The 19,719-nt window shown below is 42.4% G+C and overlaps 1 protein-coding gene across 2 annotated transcripts in view; it reads left to right on the plus strand.

The window, feature by feature from the left end:
• Positions 1 to 6,137: 6,137 nt before the first annotated feature.
• IYD (iodotyrosine deiodinase) overlaps positions 6,138 to 19,719 on the plus strand; it is a 28,637-nt gene continuing 15,055 nt past the window's right edge. The window contains exons 1-2 of one of the 2 annotated variants that reach the window (XM_068677072.1): positions 6,138 to 6,185; positions 6,606 to 6,753. In XM_068677072.1, coding sequence (XP_068533173.1) covers positions 6,726 to 6,753 — 28 coding nt within the window. In that variant the 5' untranslated portion in view covers positions 6,138 to 6,185; positions 6,606 to 6,725. Of the gene's footprint in view, positions 6,186 to 6,605; positions 6,754 to 17,820; positions 18,199 to 19,719 lie in introns of those variants that run through there. The other variant, XM_068677071.1, reaches the window with a different exon arrangement.

A 19,719-nucleotide genomic window follows, 5' to 3' on the forward strand; every position in this document is an offset into this window, starting at 1 on the left:
TGGTTAGTCATCAGCTGGTCCAGAGGTTTCTACCTGAGGTACCGCCCTAGTTAGTGCCCTGTTTCAGGATCCTGGGCCTCGATGACACAGTAATATTACCTCTGTGAACTGCTGGGTGAAGCAAAAGGCCTTACAGGTTTTTTACTGTTTTGCTTTGCATGCGTGTGGAGGATTCTTGAGCTCATTTGTAGAGAGGAAAGTCAGCTCATGTCCTATTTGCTTCTATATCACCCTCTAGGTTGCTCCTATTTAAAGCCAGACCAGCTTTATGGTCCCTTGGGTAGCCTCTGCGAATGCTGGGCTTGTTCAAACCAGCTTCCTGAGAAGCTGAAAACCTCAAATTTACTGTTTCCTTTCCAGTAAGTCAGTGTCCTTAACTTCATCTCAAATAATCCCTTTCTCTGGGGCAAAGTGACTCACTCGCAGCTGCTATCGAAAGTGGCAGTGACCATCTGGACTGAGAAGCACTTCACCCTCCTTCAGTACTGGGGTGCAGAGCACAGGTGGCTCTTGGGGTGCAGGCTAACAGTGTGCTTCACCCAAACCTCTTTCTTCATGCTGATAAAGGGAATGGAAAAAAAGAGAGGGGATATGGTTAAATACTGTTGTGCTTTCAGATTATATTTTTGAATTACATCTTTTTCATTAGTAAAGATTGTAATATTTCACTGGTTATCTCTAGGGATATAGCATCGCAGACTTCAGTCAGTGCTGAACTCCCAGCCTGCCAGGTGCTGGGCAGTGGTTGCCAAATTGTTTATAGCCTAATGAAGCCAAGATGCTATGAATGGACACTGCAAACTAGTGAAAAGAAAGGAGAAGCACAAATGGGAAAAGTAGCCATGGGAACAGATGCATGCTTGCAGGCCAGAAGCAAACAGAACTAAGTGGCTTTGAATGATTTATAATACTTGCATACAAATACTACCTCCCAAACTTGCTTTACTCACTTTCTCCCTGGATGTCAGCATGCGGCCCATCAGATGGATGCCCAAGCAGAATTTGGTATAAAAGGATGTAGAGGAAATAAATATTATAATTTGGTCTCACCCAGAGGACCCTTCACTCTGATTTTGCAAATGCCTGTTGGCAGGAGGGTGTTTTTTGAGTGGAGAGAATTTGGTCGGTGCTGTGTTCGTGCTCTGTCAACATGCTGGGAATCCGAGCAGCAGCTGCTGGGTGAGCGTGAGGCTGGAGGAAGGGAGAGGAGCATTGTGAGCTCTGGACTGGGAACTGCTGAGGAAAGCAATCATTTCCAAATCACTCTTTGACTAAAATGTGATGGCTTTGCATTAGAGACACTAACTCCTTCTGAAATGTCTCTGCGCCTTTTTTCCCTTTTGTAATACTAACCTATTTCTGAGACACTGGGCACAGCTTCCTCTTCTCTGTCTCCCGTGATGTTTTTCAGAGCTTTTGCAGGCTTTGGCAGCTTCCCAGTCAGTGCAGGTTCCCTGCCAACAGGCTCCCTTCATGGCTTGTTTTATAAAGGGCTGACTGCTTTGATGGATGATAAGGCTAAGGAGAGTGAGGGAACAAGGGATTTCATTTTTTTTTTTTTTTTTTTTTTTTAAAGAGAAGAAAACAACAACAAAAAAACACACACACACAAAAACCTCTCTCTTGCTTCTGAAGGACACATTGCAAATAGAGTTGGTCCAAACCTTGCAGGTTTTAATCATCGTGGAGCCCATCAGGGGTGAAAGCTGTTTGTGTGATGCTCTGTGTGTGATACTGATGGGGTGGAAACATTACAGCAGGAAAGGCTAGGAAATAGAAAGGAAAACAAATGAAAATCTGAGGCTGGGAGAGGAAAACATGCTGAGTGGAGTGACAGGGAAAATAACCAGTCAAGGGAGAGGAATGGAACAAAGAAGGGAAGAAGCTGGAAGGACGAGATGGAATGAGAGAGGGAAACAAAAACGGACTGAAAGTAGAAAAAGAGAGAAGCTGAATAGAAGTGCTGGAGGAAGGCAAGGCTGGTAGATGGCATACATGTGTGTGCTCTCTTGATAGAGGAAGGGGGAAGAGCTGGAACAAGGCTGAAAAAAATCATTAGGATAGATAACATCTTAAAATCAGGCAATAAGAGAGTGAATCCGATATGAAATGCTACATCAGCTGAGGTAGGAATTATCAAGAAAAAAAAAAGGGTAACTTCATCCCTTCTACTTCTGCCATCCTTGAAAAATTTACCACAATAACTTGTGGACATTTCTAAAGCACATATTTTTTTTCCTGCCAAATTTTCCATGGCTTCCTGCAGGATGCTTCACTGTTCCTTGTTACTACTGGGGCTGGCTAGACAGCAACAATTCATTTCAAGGCAGTTTTTGAAACCTGTTTTCACTTTGTATCAATTAAGAAACAAAACCTTTTGACTGTGTTTGCAAATCTGTAGTTGTGCTAATTGCATCTTCTTTTATGCCAAAAGTCCAACATTCGGATGCAATTGTGTAGCATCCAGGTAGGGATAAGGGAGATCCAGGTATCAGCTCTTGAACTCTCACACTCTTCGGAGCTTTTAGAATTCTGTATTCATCAGAGCATGAATATGCTAAGCCTGGGAGTGGGAAACTGTTTCCCTTTTCCTTTGCCCCAGCTTTGATGAAACCAAACAGGTTCCTGCACCTTTTTCAGTAAAACCTGTAAACTTTTTTTTCTTTTTAATGCTTTGACCACAGTTGATGATGATTGATTTCTGAGTTGCTCCTGCCAAAAAGGTTTTGTCATAAAGAACCTGTGCTGTTTGGTGGCATCCCATCTCATCAGTCTAGTTTGTACTCCAGTAACGTAGCCAGTGTCTTTCAACACTGAACATGATATTGATGTTTAGCACTGTGCAGATATCTAGTTGAGCTTTATAGGCCATGATTAGATCCATCCTGTGGAGTTTTGCCTCAGTACTTGCACTTACTGCAGACAGAGCAGGAAATACGTATCGTGGATCTGTTCAGCCAGGGCGATGCAGTTTGATGGCTATTCATGGCTTAAGAATTCCATTGCAATGCAAACATGTCCTGTGGGATGTTCTTCACATCCTCTGGCGGCATAGGGTAGAAAGGTAAAACGAAATGTTCCTTCAGCGTAGACATGATCTTCCAGCATCATCAGTACAAGTCAGCTGATTTCCTGCTCATTTCCTGCTCATTTCAGCAAAACCACCCATATCAGTGCAATTACCGAGGAGCGTGCAAATGGCAATTTAAGGGACAGGCTGCCAGAGATGTCTGGGCAGGAGCATGCAGTCCCATATGCCTGTGCAGAGCTGTCTTGGGTCCCAGTCTAGACAAGCTCATTACAACTCTGTAGCCACACTGCCTTTTCCAGAGGCAGTGCACAGCATATCAATGCATACTTTGTTATTTTTTTTTTTTTGTAGTGGACGAGGGCTGCAGGACTATCATTAATTCAGGGTAGCTCTAAGTGTCTAGTAATAAAGGTACATCTGCCTTCAGATCTGGACACCTTTTTTTCTCCACAGCTGTAGCTCCCGGTGGCATTTCCACCTCTTTCACATTTACTGTCACAGTGCAGACAAGGGCTTTCTAAAAACAGTGCATGATGTCTTCTCTATTTCATGGCAGATTTTCTTTCCTTCATTGACCCTGCTTGCTGTGTTCTCAATTTCCACACAACGTCGGTGGAGTTGCCTGTCTGTCTGCTGCAGGCTGTGCTGCAGAAGTTGTCCAATGCCAGCAGGAACAGCACTGGGCCTTGCTCTGCTGGAGATGGCTGCAGGACCAGAAGGCACAATTTTGGGGGAGGGGGATGTGGATGTGCTGCAGGTGACTGGGGGGCTGTCCTGGCAAAGCTGGTTTCTGCAGGAGAGAGAAACCTAGGGAATTTTCTCTCTCTCTCTCTCCAAAACTGGGTTGAAGCAAGCTGTGCTTTTGACATTTTGACATTTTTGGGTATGCTGATAGCACTGTCTGTTGCAGCACGTAGATTATCTTGGTCCTGACCTGTCCATTTTATGATATAATAAATCAGGAATGTGTTCATAGCTCCACTCAGAATTTTTCCCCTCTAACCTCAGGATTTTGTCCTTGCTTTTGTTATTGATATGCACAAGTTTGAGTCTGTTTCTTTAGGATATACAGGGGTCTTTTAAGGTTTAAAAAACAGTTATCTGCTTAGGCACCTCTGAGTTTTTTGGGATATAAGCACTGATCTGTGCCCTGGGCTTTTCTAAAGAAGCCCCTGTGTTTTGGTGAAGATGGCAAGCACTCCTGCTTTCATTCTGAAGGGTATTGAGGGCTGGTGTCTAAGTTGTATATATACATGCAAATCTTACCCGTGACTGCTAGGGCATGGTAAGAAATTGTGTCTTTTGGGATTATGCTGGCTTCAGTTTCAAAAGGGCTTGCTGTAACCATTTAGTCTGACCTCCTGTATACACAGTCTGTGTATACAGGACAGCACAGTCTGTTTCAGCCTAAATGTCCTGAAAATAAAGTAACTGAGTTAAAAAGACACACAAAACCAAGAGGGAAAGTGAAATTAATTGCATTTTCCCTATCCTTATATTGTGGATCTTTTGCTTTCCCTGTCAATCAAAAAGAGATTAAACTTCCACACTTGTTTAATACTTGGTTAAACATTATATAGTCTATTGGCTTCATCTAAATATCTCCCCAATTATATATGACTTCTAATGCTACTCAAGCTAAGCAGCAGTCATTAGAATAAATTGGACATCTCAATAAAGTGGCCTTCAGCTGAAGTCACACTCAGTGTAATCATGGCCCTAAAGGCACAGCTTGATTCCTCACAGCTTTGCATGTTTCATTCTATAAGTGCCATTTTTCTAAAGGTAAAATGTCTTTTTTTTTCTGTAGGTCCTTTCATAATGAACAACCTCAAGTCATTCTTGAAGCCCCCTTAAGGGACTTTTTAAATTTTTTAAGGAGAAATAAATGGGAAAATAAGGTCAGCCAGTGCAAGTGGCCATGGGGAGTGAGACAGGATGGGGGACATGGGACAGAGGGGAGACTCTGGGGGACAGTGTCAGGAGAGAGGCAGCTGGAGATGGGGCTGTCCTAGGGCTGTAGGACATCGGTTGGCAGGAATCCATCTTCGTTCATCCTGTTGGGAGTGGGACAGCTTGTCAATGCTCTGTGGAAGGAGGAGATGCTCATGCATCTCTGCCTGTATCTTGGTGGACAATTTACACATGTAGTTCAACATCCAGGAATGCAAAATAATACTTCGGTCCTATCAGCCCGTTCCCCTGTTTCTGCTGATAAAGCGTGTGAGGAGAGACCAGGCTGTTAAAGCAGGGCAGGCAGGCCAGGAAGGCACAGCCAGGACTGGGGGGGGGGAACCTGGCAGGGTGCTCCCCAGGTCTGTGCCCTAGCCCTGTGGCCACCATCAGGGCCATCACCTGCTTGCAGGGGTCACCCGCTCCCCTGATCCTGTAGCTCTGCCTCAGCATTCTTTTCAACATATATTTATTTTTCCCTTCTAGGGGAAGAAGGTGGGATGCAGCTGCTCAGCAGAAACCAGATCTCTTCCAATTAGAGCTGCTCCCGCACTGTTGCCTTCCCCGTGAAGGTCATGAGAAGGAAACCAAAAATGCCAAGTGAGCTTTGCTTTAAGGGATAACCTCTGTGGTGTCTCTCGTATTGCATCGGAAATGTGCAGATAGAAAGCAACAGCCTTCTTTTCCTGTTTCTTTTTTTTTTTTTTTTTTTCTTGCCTTGCTGCAGTAGTTTCTGCCCTGCCTGGCATACTGATTTGCTGGAGAATTCAGGCAGCAACACAGTGGAAAAAAATCATTAAGTACAAGCAGGCCTTGCTCAGCACTGTATCATGACTAGACTCCTACTGCCACTTCATTTTCTTTTTTTTTTTTCCCCCTCAGTCTCAAAACTCCTCTCGTGTAAAATAGTGTCAGATTTCAACAGTGAAAATCCAGTTCCTGCCTCTTTTCAACCTTCAGCCAAGGAGAGTAGCTGGAATAGAACTTGCCAATCATCTCATGGATGTGCTAGCGATCTTCCTTTTCCTTACATGTGCCATGCAGTTCTTAGAGCATTTCTGCACCCTTAAAACTGCGTATTGCAGTGCCAAGGTTTCCCAGTTTTAAGCTTTTTTTCTTCTTTTTGTCTAGGCTGAACAGTGCATAGAGCTTTATTTCTAATGCTGAGCCTTGCAGTCATCAGGAGAGAAGCCCAGAAGCTGTGAGTTGTGAGAACTGTGGCTGTGCTCATTTGTGGCTGTGTTCTTACTTCTGAACCGGGGAGGTGCACCCAAGCTTCCCTCTGCTTTGAGGAGAGCTATCAACTGTTAAAAAATGGGCAATTCAGACAGAATTATAACATGCCTGGGGAAGGAGCTAAGGACAATGGCGTATTTAACACAAACCTCAGGTGCGAGTTAATCCATAAAGATGCTGAAAGCTTGTTGTAGGAGAGATTTTAGTGCTTTCAGAAGGTAACTATGTGTTGCAGAGCCTGACCCAAGGTTCGCCTCACCTGGAGTGCTGTTCCTAGGAGTGTCAATAGTTGGAGACCTTGGGAAGGGACTGAGCGAGACAAATATAAATGATGCTTGATGCTCTCCTTAGAGACTTCATGGGCAGATCTGGTTCTTTTTTGCAGGAATATAGCCAGCCTTTTCTTGAAGCCACAGAAACGGTTAGCATCTGCAGCACCCTCTGTTAAGGCATTCCTGCTGCCCCTTTTTTGTTGTTCTGAATTTGGCTCCTGCTACCTCAGCTGATGCTCCCTGGTGCTGGTGCTGCAGGAGGTGAGGACAAGGGGTATTTATCCACCCTCCCTACACACAGTCACCTTTTTGCAGACCTTTTTTCTGAGCCCAGCAGTCACCTCTTTCACACTCTGCTCTGTCCTACCTCACTGATCTGTTCCTTGCACAGCAGCTTTCTCTGCCTTTGATCTTCTGTGCTGCCTTTCTCTGAACATTTTCCACTTGTGCTATAAACCTTTTGAAGAATTTTCTTGTTCGGTTACATAGCATTCCTCTGCAATCCTTCTCAGTTGGTGCCTGTCCTTACTACCCCTAATAACTTTGTCTCATTGGTAAGCTGTGTCAATTGCCTATAAATACATTGAACAGCACAGGCCCCAGCACAGACTCCTCTTGAACTGGCTCTCCTTTGAGGAAACGTTCCTATTCCTTTACTGTGCCATGACCTTCCATGGATGCTTAGCTTGGTGATTATTTAATATCCATGCAGTCCTGTGGAGATTTCCGTTGTCAAAATGTTGCCCTTATGCAGTGTGGTTCAAATAGGTCAACTTCTGTCTGGCTACACCATCTATATGTGAACTTCTGGGCTTAGGACTGTCAAACCTCACCTTCAGGTATGTTGGCAATCAGAAGGAAATTCTTCGGGGTCTGGAAGTGAAACGAGGATGGTGGGAAGAGGTGGGCTTTGTGAAATGCAGACCAGCAGATCAGAGCTGTCACAGAGGTGCATATTGGCTTCAGACATGTAAACAGCAGTTAAAACTGGCTGGAGCACAATTATCCCTTATGTTGAACTAAACCTCCAATTTCAGCTTCCACATGGAAATTGCTTTCAGCGGGAAGTGATTTTGCAGGGAAAAAAAAAGAAGTTTTACTCAATATTGTGAAAGAAATCCTAGACTGGATTGGAGCACCAAAGTGTGTGCTTTCACCTGCTGTGAGGGTTGTGCACAGTCCAGCCACACCTAGCAGAGGCATCTGCATGAATAATTAGCTGTCATTTCCTGCAAATCAAATTACTTTGAATTAGAATTTAAAATGACTTTACAATTACCGAAACATACTTGTCAGTGAGAGAGCGAGCAATGTTTTTACAGTGCCACATTTAAAAAGGGGCAGAGGCGCTTAACTCTTTTAAGAGAGCAATTATTTTTCAAATGCATATTCTGAGAAGCACAGTGTGTGCAAAGATGCAAAGATATTTGCTTTATGCTGCTATCTACAACTGGAGAGGGTGATGCTGATCTCACAAGTGAGATAAATTAATTTCCTTCTTAAACTTTATGAGTAGAAGACCATAAAATGTCCCACATTAGTGTCATATTTTAGCAACAGTTGTATGGGCTTCTATATGGAGTCATTTCTATTTTTAAGATATCCGTTTTTTTTATTTGTTTTTATTCATGATAGTTTGTATGTGTGTGTGTATAACTGTGCATATAACTGTAAATGAACATGCTCTTAAGATCACCTACATAATCCATTTAAATTACCAACAGGAACATTCTACTTGTATTACAGAAATGTATTTCCTACAAAATGTTATCTGAAAATTTACAGACCCGGAATTTCCTCATGTCTCGTATTAGAGGATGATCAGAAAAATCGTCTCTTTCTACCTAGCTGAAACACAGAAACACAGCAAATAATAAATGGGATTATATCTAAGTGATGAAGGTTTTATCATATTTTTTATCATATTTTAAAGTTATGCCATGGGGACTTTGAATGTTATTCCACTTTAATGCACAGAAGGAAATAAATGTATTCATGTTTATTAGTCCTTGCAAACCAGATCTTGCATGTAGCATAAATGACTTCCTGGCTATCAAGCACGATTTCACAGAGTAAAAGCCTTAATACGAGTGTCTGCGCAGAGAAAGCAGTGCCCTGTTAACTGCTAATAGGAGTCAATGAATCCTGATTGATTCAGCAACCAGGGAATATTTGATGTTAAAGATCATAAAATATTATGCAAATAGACATTAATTTTACTATCTGCTGCATGGAAAAGGGGTGGATTTAGTTAAAAGGAAGAATACAAGAACTTGTTTTTCCATATTATATAAAACCATGAGGATATTGTGTAGCTAACTTGAAATGACAAATGAAATGAGCTGTAAGGCCATGATTCTTGCTACCTTTTTAACCTTGCTGTGGCTGGCGGTAGTGCAAGGCACTGAGCCATAGTACTGTGCACGTACAGAGAAAAACGTAGCTGTGAACAGAAATGTAGCTGTGTTCTGGTGGCTGAAATAGGAGAGTGCAACACACTTCTTGTCAGATTTCATGGCAGAATGTTGAAGTAATGTTAGAGTAACAGAATTTGTCTAAAACTGGCATCATCTTGCCCTGAATGTCACTGCTAATATGCCCTATCAAGTTACAGGATGGGTTTGATAGGGGACTGATGGCAGGAAAGGTGTTTCAGTAGTGCTGTCCTCCTGCTCCCAGGACCTCTGCCAGGCTGTGCAGCTCAGGTAAACCATTGGTGTGGAAGGGAAGGCACCATTCGTACCATTGAAAAGTATTCAGATGTGTTCTGGAAAGATGCAATGGAGAATGGGTTGTGGGATTGGATGGAAGAGAATAATGGGAAAGGGGAGCGGTGGGGTTCAAAGCAGGAGGACAGAGAGAAGCAGCATAGCACAGGGGGATGGCCGGCAGTGAATGAGCAGAGCTGCTTGCTGACAAGCAGCTCCCAGAAGATGCTGGGAAAGAGAAACTTGTCTCAGGGAGGCCTGAGCTTACTGTCTTCCACCAGGCTATGGCTGCTGCTGCCAGCTTGTGTCAGCATGTTGTCAACACACCCCCAAGGGGGTTTCATACAAATGTAATTAGCAGCGTGGAAAAAAGACCTAGTCTTGTGCCACTTTTTTTTTTTAGGCTAGTGGCACAAGAAGACCGTCAATGAAAGGCCCGTGATAATGCAAGTCTTTACCTTCTGAAGGGAAGCCTGATGTATTTCCACAGGCCCCAATTATCTGCTGGAACCACTGCCGGAAGGGGACCTGGTCTGAAGGAGCAGAAGGTTTGGCAGTGTCTGAGGCATTTTGTACCGGTGCTGCCAGGACGCTGGGACAGCTGGGCCAGTGCTTGGGTCTGTCCATGTGTGTCTGTTCAGAGGCTTGTCACGTAGCTTTGCTGGACAATTAGCTCCCTGAACCTTCTCTAATAGGAGTAATGCAGGGCAGAAACCAGAGGAGACAGTGCTGCAGAGTGTGTTTAGACTGCTAAATGGTTAACAGCAGAGCTCCTGTTGCGACTCAGTCACAGCAGCAGCATAAAGCCGGCGCTGTCCTCATCTGACACTTCCCTGCTGCTCAGAAGGAACCGCTGGGGAAATATGCTTTCACAGGTTGTTGGTTGTACATCTACAGCCCTCAGAGCCTTGTGGAATAAGCAATAGGCTGAGGAGGGGGAAATAACCAAGCGCCGGTCACATACCAGCTCTGTTTTTGCTGTCAGCACAACCTCAAAGGCAGCTGGCACCGAGTGTGAGGTAACACTGCTTGAGGGTCACCTCAATTAACAGCAGGGCCGGGACAGGGCCCTGCCTGGCTTTGTAGATAAAGCTCAGCTGCTTTTTCGTTTACTGAGAAGAACCTGACTGAAATGAGCAATTGGGCTCATAAGCTACAAAAATTCACTGGCGAAGTGCTAAGGCAGGATCCTCGCTGTGTGTGTACCCGATGGCAAAGCGTGTGACGTGATGGCAAGCTATCTTGTGCTTAGCAGGAACAGGGGAGTCCATAGCACAGGGAAAGCAGTACAGAGCTCCTAATTCTGTTTTAATTTAGGAGAGAAATTACGCTGAAAAGCAAACAGTTGCAGTCAATACTGAGAAATGAGCTTACTTATGTTTTTGGATGCAGAAGACAATCCAGCACTGATTAGCTAATGGACCAAGTGCATGAGTTGCAAGGTAAGGTATGACTGATCACTGCTGGGAAGATGTTTTGTCTTGGGACAGCACAGTGGTGATCTTTAAGAGAACATCAGCCATAAATGCAGAACTGTCCCAAACTAAATTTACTGTAGCATAAACAGGAACTCTGTTGCTGCTGGAAGATGATCTGGGAGCATCATGGAGTGCAGCAGCCTGGTCTGTCACTGTGTCAGTACCAAAGAGGCTGCAGTGACACAGCAAGGGGAGGGTGCTGGCAGAATGCCTGGATCTCTGAGTTTACTCATTAACAGTGCACATGATATTTTTTTCATAAATGCCAATTCATATTTTTTTGAGTAAAATAACATCTATGGAACATGAGCCTCCACTCCTTCATACCAATGGCTGAGGTCATGACATATCTGTGGTGGAACAAAGTTTTGAACATGAGGTTCTCCAGATCTTTCATTATATTACTGGTCATCATTTCCCTTTGTGAGCTTTTCCTCTGATATCAAGGACCACATTGCTATTTTTGAAGTAATAAGAGGTTGGTTTTGATTCTCATTCAGAAAGCAGCTCTTATCCCTGGAGGTATTTACGAGATGTGTGGATGTGGCACTAAAGGACTTGGTTTGGTGATGGGACTACGCAGTCATGTTGATGGCTAGACTTGATGATCCTGAAAGTCTTTTCAACTTAGATGATTCTATGATTCTTTTCAAAAGGCTGTCATGGCCTGAGCTTTTATATTCACAGTGAGATACAGAAAGAATTTTGCCTATTAATTAGTCTGAGCTCTTCAAAGACTTTAGATCCCAAAGATCCTAAGGAAAAAAAAATCAGCTGAGCCCATTTCCAAGCTCTATATGCTTAAATCAGATTTAATCTCACAGAAGAAACCACACACAAATCACTGGTTGGTGGAGCAGCAAACTTCAGACAGTTTACTTGTGCTACATGGTCTTATTTTTCAAACAGTCTGCTAACATTCAGTTTCAGGGAGTGACCAAGTGTTAGCTGTGAGTGAATTGTCCAAGAAGTGCTGGGGTTTTGAACTAAGCATTATTGTGAGAACTGGCTGCTTTTCTGCAGACCAGCCAGAGAAAGCTGGTCTTTCTTTCAGCTTCTTTCTCCAGGAGGGAAAAGGGCAAAAGTTTAACACCCCTTGGCAACCCGTCAGGTGGTGGCACTGCAGCCCGAGAAAAACAATTTGCTGATTAACTGGTGTCATAGGTTGTGAAATAAATATTTAGGCACAGGGTAAAAGTAGAGAGCAAGAAGTCTTTGATCAGTGATTGGGGGACTTCTTTTTTTTTTTTTTTTTTTTTTTTCTAGCCCTAGAGTGAAGGGTGAAAATACATTTGTCATGTTCCTTGAGGTGGTGCTTTAAGCTGTCTGTGTGCTTGGAATTGCTTTTTGAAATGCTGCCTCAAAATGGGAAGGAGATCTGTACCGTGGGTGTGATTTTCCAGCCTTGGGGACCCTGTGGAGCAAGCTGACCTGACCATCCAGCTATCTCAACCTCTCCAGATACCAATGCATTTCACACCATCTGGCCCTCTAAAAAAGGCACCCACCTTGCCTGACTGCCTCTGAGGTTTACCGGTCAGCATGTGTTGATCTAGACCGTGTGTGTAGGGTAATGGCTAACTTTTGATTTCCATCTCAACTCTGCAAGCAACAAATGTTGGAGCAATGCAGAGGGAAATACTGGAACAACATCATCCTTAACACAGCTGAGCCAGAGTCATGAACACAGCTGAACCAGAGTCATGGTGACAAGTAATGTTTAGCCACTGGTGCTGCAGATCAAGTGGAAGAAAGGGTCTTACTTGGAGGCATTTTCAGGGTGGCTAATCCACAGCCCAAGTAGAACTGTGAACTGGAAGGCAGCCCCTGCAAAGGAGAAAAGTTAGAGGAGGATTGAAGCTAAAAATGGTCAGACCCACCCAAGGAGGAGAAGAGGCTGTGGGTGCCCTCTGTGGTGAGGGCAGGACTTCAGCGTGGTGATGGATTTCCTTGGGAGACTAGGGGGAGACTGAAGAAGATGAAGCTATCATTCAAAGCATTTAAGGAAGAAGAAGAAGAAAACCCTTTGAACATTGCTGTTTATAATGACATAGGAATTGAAAGCTTCCTTCACTTTCATAGCTAGAAACCGCTTCCCTAGATGAAGTTTTTAGAGGCTCAGATGTAATCAGCTAAGGAACTCTTCAAACAAGCTAGCCGTGTTTTGATTTGGTGCAAATAAGAAGCGAAGTAATAGAAATAGCTATTCCAAGAATAGCTAGGGCTTTGAAATGCTGATTTCAAATGCTGCATGCTGCCATTTGGCTGTCCCATCATGATAATTTGGAATGAAAGACAATTTCCCTCTCTGTAAGCACACACACAAATATATAAACAAATGGAAATAAAAAGCCACCTCTGAAAAATAGGGTTTTTCTATTTTTATTCTCCCCCCCCCTTATTATACTTTCCATGTATTTCTTCTTCACATCAAAATGACAGTAGCAGTGTTTCTTACGTCAGCTCCAAAGGATATCCAGTTATCATTTCTCTACCACTAACAGTTACCTGACTTCACATCACCATTTGAAGTCTGCTCATGTAGGGCGCTGCTATGAATTCACTGTAAACACTCCTCCCCTGTCGTGAGCTGATGAGGAGGGATCAGGGATGATGGCTGGCTGTGCTGCACTCAGAAGCACAGGCAGAGCACATACAGGTGTACCAGTGTCAGCATGGGCCTGGGATGAAGGCTGGAGAGCTGCAGCTGCAGGCGTGCCCGCATGGGGAGCTGCTTGAGTATGCACCTGGACTATTAGATAAGCTGGTGCCTCAAGACTTTGGCATCATGATGATTACATTCATGATGATTATATGGCTCTGATGACAGCTGGTTCAGGTCTATATCCATGCTTTTATATATCTATCCCTGAATTTGTGTATCTATTTATGTATTTATTTATGTATTTATCTGTATTTTTGTATCTCTACCATTGGGGCAAATACCTTTTAAGGTCTACGTTGCCTGCAGACCCTTGGTATCTTTTCATGTAAGTTTAGTGATGTTTTCAGGATTCGTGTTTAGAGACCTGAAAGTTTTTGTAGATTCATACAAACTCACGTGTGCGGCTTTGCTCCAGTGAGTAGTGTCATTAGTGTCTGTCACATTCCTGCTATGGGTAAGCTCAGTCCTACGTGCTCATTGTGGTAGCAGTTGTACAGCAGTAGCAAATTGCACTGGTAAATTCTGGTATGAATCTGAGAGTAAGTTAGTCTCTGAGTTAAAATTTAAGTTACTTTTTGAAATCACAAATATTTTTAGTACCACTGTTGTCCTCTTGGGTATGAGTAATGGTTTATCTGGTACCACAGATCCTAATAAATGGATTAGTTTATTTAGAAAGATATTAATGAATCATGTTGCCTACTGCTAGGTTATTTTTTCTGTCCTGTAATGCATAAATAGAGTGAGCTTGCAACTGAAGGGCGGTACACTGAGGACAAATGAAAAGAATTACTCTATTGAATTGTGCATTGTTGTCTCGTGCTTTCATTGCTATGGGATGTAATTGTATTAGCTGCTGTACTCTTAGATTTCAAAAGGCTAGTTCATAAGCAGTAATAACATTTGTGGCAATCTGAGCTAAGTTAATGAAAAAGATAATCAAATCTAATGCTACAGGGCATGATATCTGATATCTTTAGGGGTCATGAAGAGATCATGCAGCTGACTCGGGGGAAGGGAAGGAGGCAGTTCTGTGTGAGTGGAGTGCAGAGGAGGCAAGAGATGGCAGAAGAATGAGGGTCACCTTGCTCAGAAGCACTGTGTGCTGGTCACTGGTGGAGGCAGGAGGGCATGCACTAGATATAGCACAGGGATGAAGAAGCTCATCAGGCTCATGATATTTTTAGTAACGCCAATACCTGGTGATGTATAAGTTTCAATTGATCTCAGACATTTGTCTCTATGTGTTGATTGGGAAATTGGATTACGTGTTTCATGTGCACTTTTGCCTTGCCCATAACAGGTACATACTGAGCTGGTAGCTGATCATTGGTTGCCTTTGAATAGGGTTTTTTTTTGGTTGTTTTTCAGTAAACACCAACACTGATCTGAAATTAGCTTGTATTCTTGAAGACAACAGAAAATTTTATTCCCCGTTAACATTTTTTTTCTGCTATAGCTCATGTCTGTCCATGGCCAAAGAAAGGTAGAAATGAGGACAAATGAGATGGCTGAGGCTGCATGAAGTGGTCCCTCCTTCCATATATCTTTCCAAGTTAAAGCTCTCCAAAAAAGTAGTTAGGAAAACACAGGTAGGAGAGACCATGGAAGAAGATCGTTTTGGTTCTGCCTGGCTGTTCTCAGTCTCTTTCCCTTCTGACTCTGCCTTTCATATAGCCTGCATCCACCCCATACAGGTAATGTGTTCATCAATAATTTGAGCATTTGGAGACTCTCCTATTATTTACATCTTTTGTCTGTGTTAGGTGGACATATTCATAAAGGAATTCAGCCAGAGCCTTGTCCAAGCCTAGCCATGAGGTGATCCCGTAACAGTGCCTTAAGACTCCCTGGAGCACGATGAGAAGGGTGCACCAATGTCATGGTGATCATGGGAAGTACTGAGGAGAAATATCCAAAGCAGAGATCAGAGCTCAAGGCTGGGTGCTGATAGGTGGCTTTGCTGCCACTCAGTGCGCCTCCAGGAGGAGGGTGAAACAGCAGATGTAGTCAGTCAGTCCCACAGCCCTCACAAGTGGAGTCACACTAGCTTAGGGCAGAGATAACACACTGCGCTGTGCCATCATACACATATATTCTTTCAGCCCATGCATGACATCTGCAAAGCAACACATAGTTGCTTTGAAAAAAAAAAAAAAAAGCTGTATTTGATATTTGAATGCATTTATTTCCCCAGAATGGCAACTAAACACAGAATAGGAAATACATTAAAAAAAAAAAAAAAAGCTTTTGGTCCAAAAGCTTTTAGTATGATGGTTTGTATCTTTTAAGAGTGTTTATATGGATTTCATGCAATAATACTTGAGTACTTTGGTGTCTGCAATAGCTGTATGTCTATTTAAAAATTCTATCTTCTTTCCAACCTTTCAGAAAAGCTTCATTAATTCTTAGGAGTAGGGGTATTTGTGGTGTATCTCCTTAGTTTTTTTGTAACTCGAAAAAAAAAAAAATAAAATAATCCATCTGCTAGGCTTCAGGGCTTACAATAGAACAGAAGAGATAATCATAATAAATTTGCTTGAAGTTGTAATGATAATAATCATTATACTTATATAAAGCTTGGATTGAAGAAAATCCAACAGTGCATTTAGAAAAAATGATGAAAATCTACTATATAAAAATTGACTGTTTCCACCCACCCCTTTTCACAGTTCCTCAGAGCATCACCGTGTTTATATTTTGAATGTCTGCGGCATAGTTATTGAAACTCAATCAAATTTTAATAAAACATGGTATTGTGGGATTTCTGTGGGGCTAAAGTTCAAATTAATGGCCTTGAATGTATAACAGCAAATGCAGACTTTGGCCTAAGTTAATCCTAAAGGGACTTTTATTTAGCTTTCTTTTTTTTCCTCTGTTCTGCAAGAGGAAAAATAATACCTCATCACTTCTAAGAAAGTCAAAGTTATTCCAGACAAGTGAGAGATTATAGTTTCCAGCATTGCAAATAAAGGTAGTTATTTTAAACAATAATATTCATCCTTCTGTGTTGCTTCCCTCTCTCTTTCAACGTGGACCTGTCTCTCTGCAGGATGGATTCTCAGCTGCAAAGCATCCAGATACTAATTTATATGTATGCGAATATTCAAGGTTAACAAGAATATGTTCCCTGTGGGAGAGACACAGTCGGTGCCATTCAGCCTGAATTCCTCTTTCCTGCCCTGCCGTACAGGGGGCTGTCAAAAATGTGTATGATGAAACTGTAGGTCCCTTGCTACTCACATGAACAAATTTGATGTTTCTAATTGGGATTAGATGAAGTATCTCTCTCCTTGACTGGATGGCTGGCAGGCAGGACAAATTAATTTAAATATCTGCTTTAAATCAAGGAGAGAGAGGATAAATTAAACTTTTTTTTTTCTCCCCACATTTATATTCTTGTACAGTGCAAATTTTATTTATTTATTTAACAGGCAACCAAGGATCAGTGATCCAAGCCTGTAACCAAGGTCACACCTGTATAGGGAAAGCAGAAGAAAAAATTCACAGCTTGTGTTTTCAAGCAGGTTACCCTCTTAATCAGAGGCAGGTGACTTTCTTTTGCCAATTTTGCTGGATTAGATAGCATGACCTTTGCATGTCCTCCTTATTTGATTTCTGATGTATTTTTACACATATCTGGCTGGTTCTGAGGGACACCCTTCTTACACAGATCCCGCACATTGCCTGGAAGGACCACGAGCTGTCTTGGACATAGGGACTGCTTGATGGGGTAGGACATGCTGAAACAGTGTGCATGTAGTTACTGTGTTTCTGAGCTGGGAAAGCCCACAGCTTTGGTGCTGCTCTATTGTTTCAGTTCCCAAGCAGCTGACTGAGGAAAAAATGGGTTAAAGTCCTGAGACATTGGCCATTCTTGGATTAGGATCACCTTTTAATCTTTCCTTTGGTAAAATAGCTGAATGGCAGTTTAAAAATTCACCACAGCGTAGATTGCCAGCCCTCAGATTATTCCTTGAGAAAGGAATTTACTCAAGGAATAATCTGAGGGCTGAGAAGAAATATTCCTTTTCTCTTCCCCCAAACATCCAGAGCAGAATGTTCTGCGGCTGATCTCCTTCATGCTTCACACAGAGGTAATGCTACAGCTTTACTTATCTGCAGTATCGACCAGTTTACCCAGCCAAGGGTGGCACTGTAAGCTTGCATTCTCTGTGATATCCTGATTTCCTGGGGTCCACGTGATGTGACTAAGCACAATGAGTTAAACATTGAAGAGATGCCATCAGTTTTTAAAAGTCACATTCCCTCTTGGCACTTATTCGTACTTGTTGTTACAGGCAGGATTACTGGGATCACCGTAACTAAAAAAATAAGGGGCAGAAGAGTTTCTACTTGGCCTGGGAATCAGGAAGATCTTATTTATTTTGCACTTGTTGGCATTTATGTGTGTGTACGAGGTCAGTGCCTCTGCTTGATATTTCTAAGCAGTTTCTTTCCAGAATAGCGAAATCTGGGTCTGCTTAATAGCAGAAGCTCATCGCAGATGAGGCTGTGGGGGCAGTGGCTGGAAAGTGGAAGTGGGATAGGGTTGAGGAGTGAACCTTGGGTCCACCCCTTCCTGCTTGCTGCCCTTCTGCTCTTCCCATTTAATCCTGTCCTTTTCAGGAGAGGAACCTGAACCTGGAAGGAAGTCTCCACATTTCTGTAGTCATGGCACTCCTTTCTTCCCTAACCCCAGTCTTTATAGCCATTATATGTGTTTTGATTGGGGTAATACTGAAGAAGACTAATGGAGAGAAGGAAAAACATGAGACTAAAAGCAAGCCTGTATCTCGCCCATGGGTAGATGAAGATTTAAAAGATGGCACTGACCACCCGGTAGAGGAAGAAGGTAAGAAAAATCTAACCTAGCTGAGCAATTTTGTTGTTTGAATTTGCCTGCTGATATGAACAAGGTGCAAGCTTCTAGACTTCCCTACTGTGATGGAAATGCATAGAGTGATACTGCTGCTACACCGTGAGCTTGTCAGCTGGTGGAAGGAGGCTGTCCCGGTGTTGTGTCCCTCTTGTTTTAAATCTCTTTCCTCCAGAGTCCGCAGGTCAGAGTGCAAGAATAAAACACATTTCCAAAGTCCACTGTTATCCCTCTACCCAGTGGATCTCAGACCTGTGAGGAATTCTGTGGGGAATGTAGGAAAAGAAAGGGGATGCTGCTAGAGTCCCCCTAACCTCTTTTCAGGCTTCATTAGGGTGCGGTAAGGAAGGATCTGAGCAGAAAGTTTCTGCCTGCAGGCTGACTTTGTAGACACCTCCATCTCACTTTACCTTCTAGAGCTACAGCACAGTACCTGTTTCATCTCAGCACCCCCAGAAAATATGGAAATGGGTTTATTACAGTATTACAAAAGTCTTCTATTTGTGACTTCTGTGAGAGTCCACAAGAGCTTTAGCTGGATTAGCAGTGGGATCATTCTGGAGGTATGTCAAGTTAAATATTTTAGAATAAAATGTAGTGACTGTGGTAATCTCTGATCACTCAACTGCATATTTAAAACTGTATATGGAATGCCTTTTTTTGAAATAGTGGTTTCTGATGCTCAGCTTGGACAAAAGCATGAGCATTAGGTGCACCGTTCCTTCGTTTTGCTTCCTGACTATCCTACCTAAGTTCCCTTCATTTATTCCTATGAAATCTTTAAACTTGCAGTTAACACAACTGGTTTCAAATACTTTTTTTTTTTTTTTTTTCCACACATTTTCTACGTCATTTTCTTGGAATCTTGAATGTTCTGGTTTGTGTCATATACCAATTTCTTAGAACCGTTATTTCTCTCTATTTCTTAATGTTCAGTGTAGTTTGAGTTAGTGTTGTGTATCAGTTTCCAGGAAGAGTTGATACTTGGAACCTTTTAAACCATGCTATTTCCCAAATATACAACATTTGCTTGAAAGTTAGTTCGTGTGTTGTAATCTCCTTTATGCAATGCAAAAGGATTTCTAGAAAATCCCATATTTCCTTTGTCTAATTGTTTACTTGTTCAGCTAAACTGTTGCAAATTAAACTTTTTGTGGGTAGTTCAAGTGAAAAATCTGTGAATTATCATTGTTACATCTGACTACAGTCATTTAGATCCTTTAAATAAACAAACCTATTAGCACCTAACAAGGAGCCTCAGTGTCGCAGCTCCACATATAAAATGTTGTTCTTTTATGACTTATTTTCTCCCTATCTTTTATTCAGGTGCTAAATTCAAATGCACTAGTTTAAAATTGCTTATAAAAAAAAAAAAAGACAGGTAAATACACATCTGTGCTCCTGTTGAAAGGAGATTTTGCTTAAATAAAACCTCTCTCAATGTACCTTATAATCCAACAGTAAATTAGGCTTTCTTGCTATGTTGCTTTTAACAAG

Source organism: Anas acuta, chromosome 3 (genome assembly GCF_963932015.1).
Source record: "Anas acuta chromosome 3, bAnaAcu1.1, whole genome shotgun sequence".
Classification (NCBI taxonomy): Eukaryota; Metazoa; Chordata; class Aves; order Anseriformes; family Anatidae; genus Anas; species Anas acuta.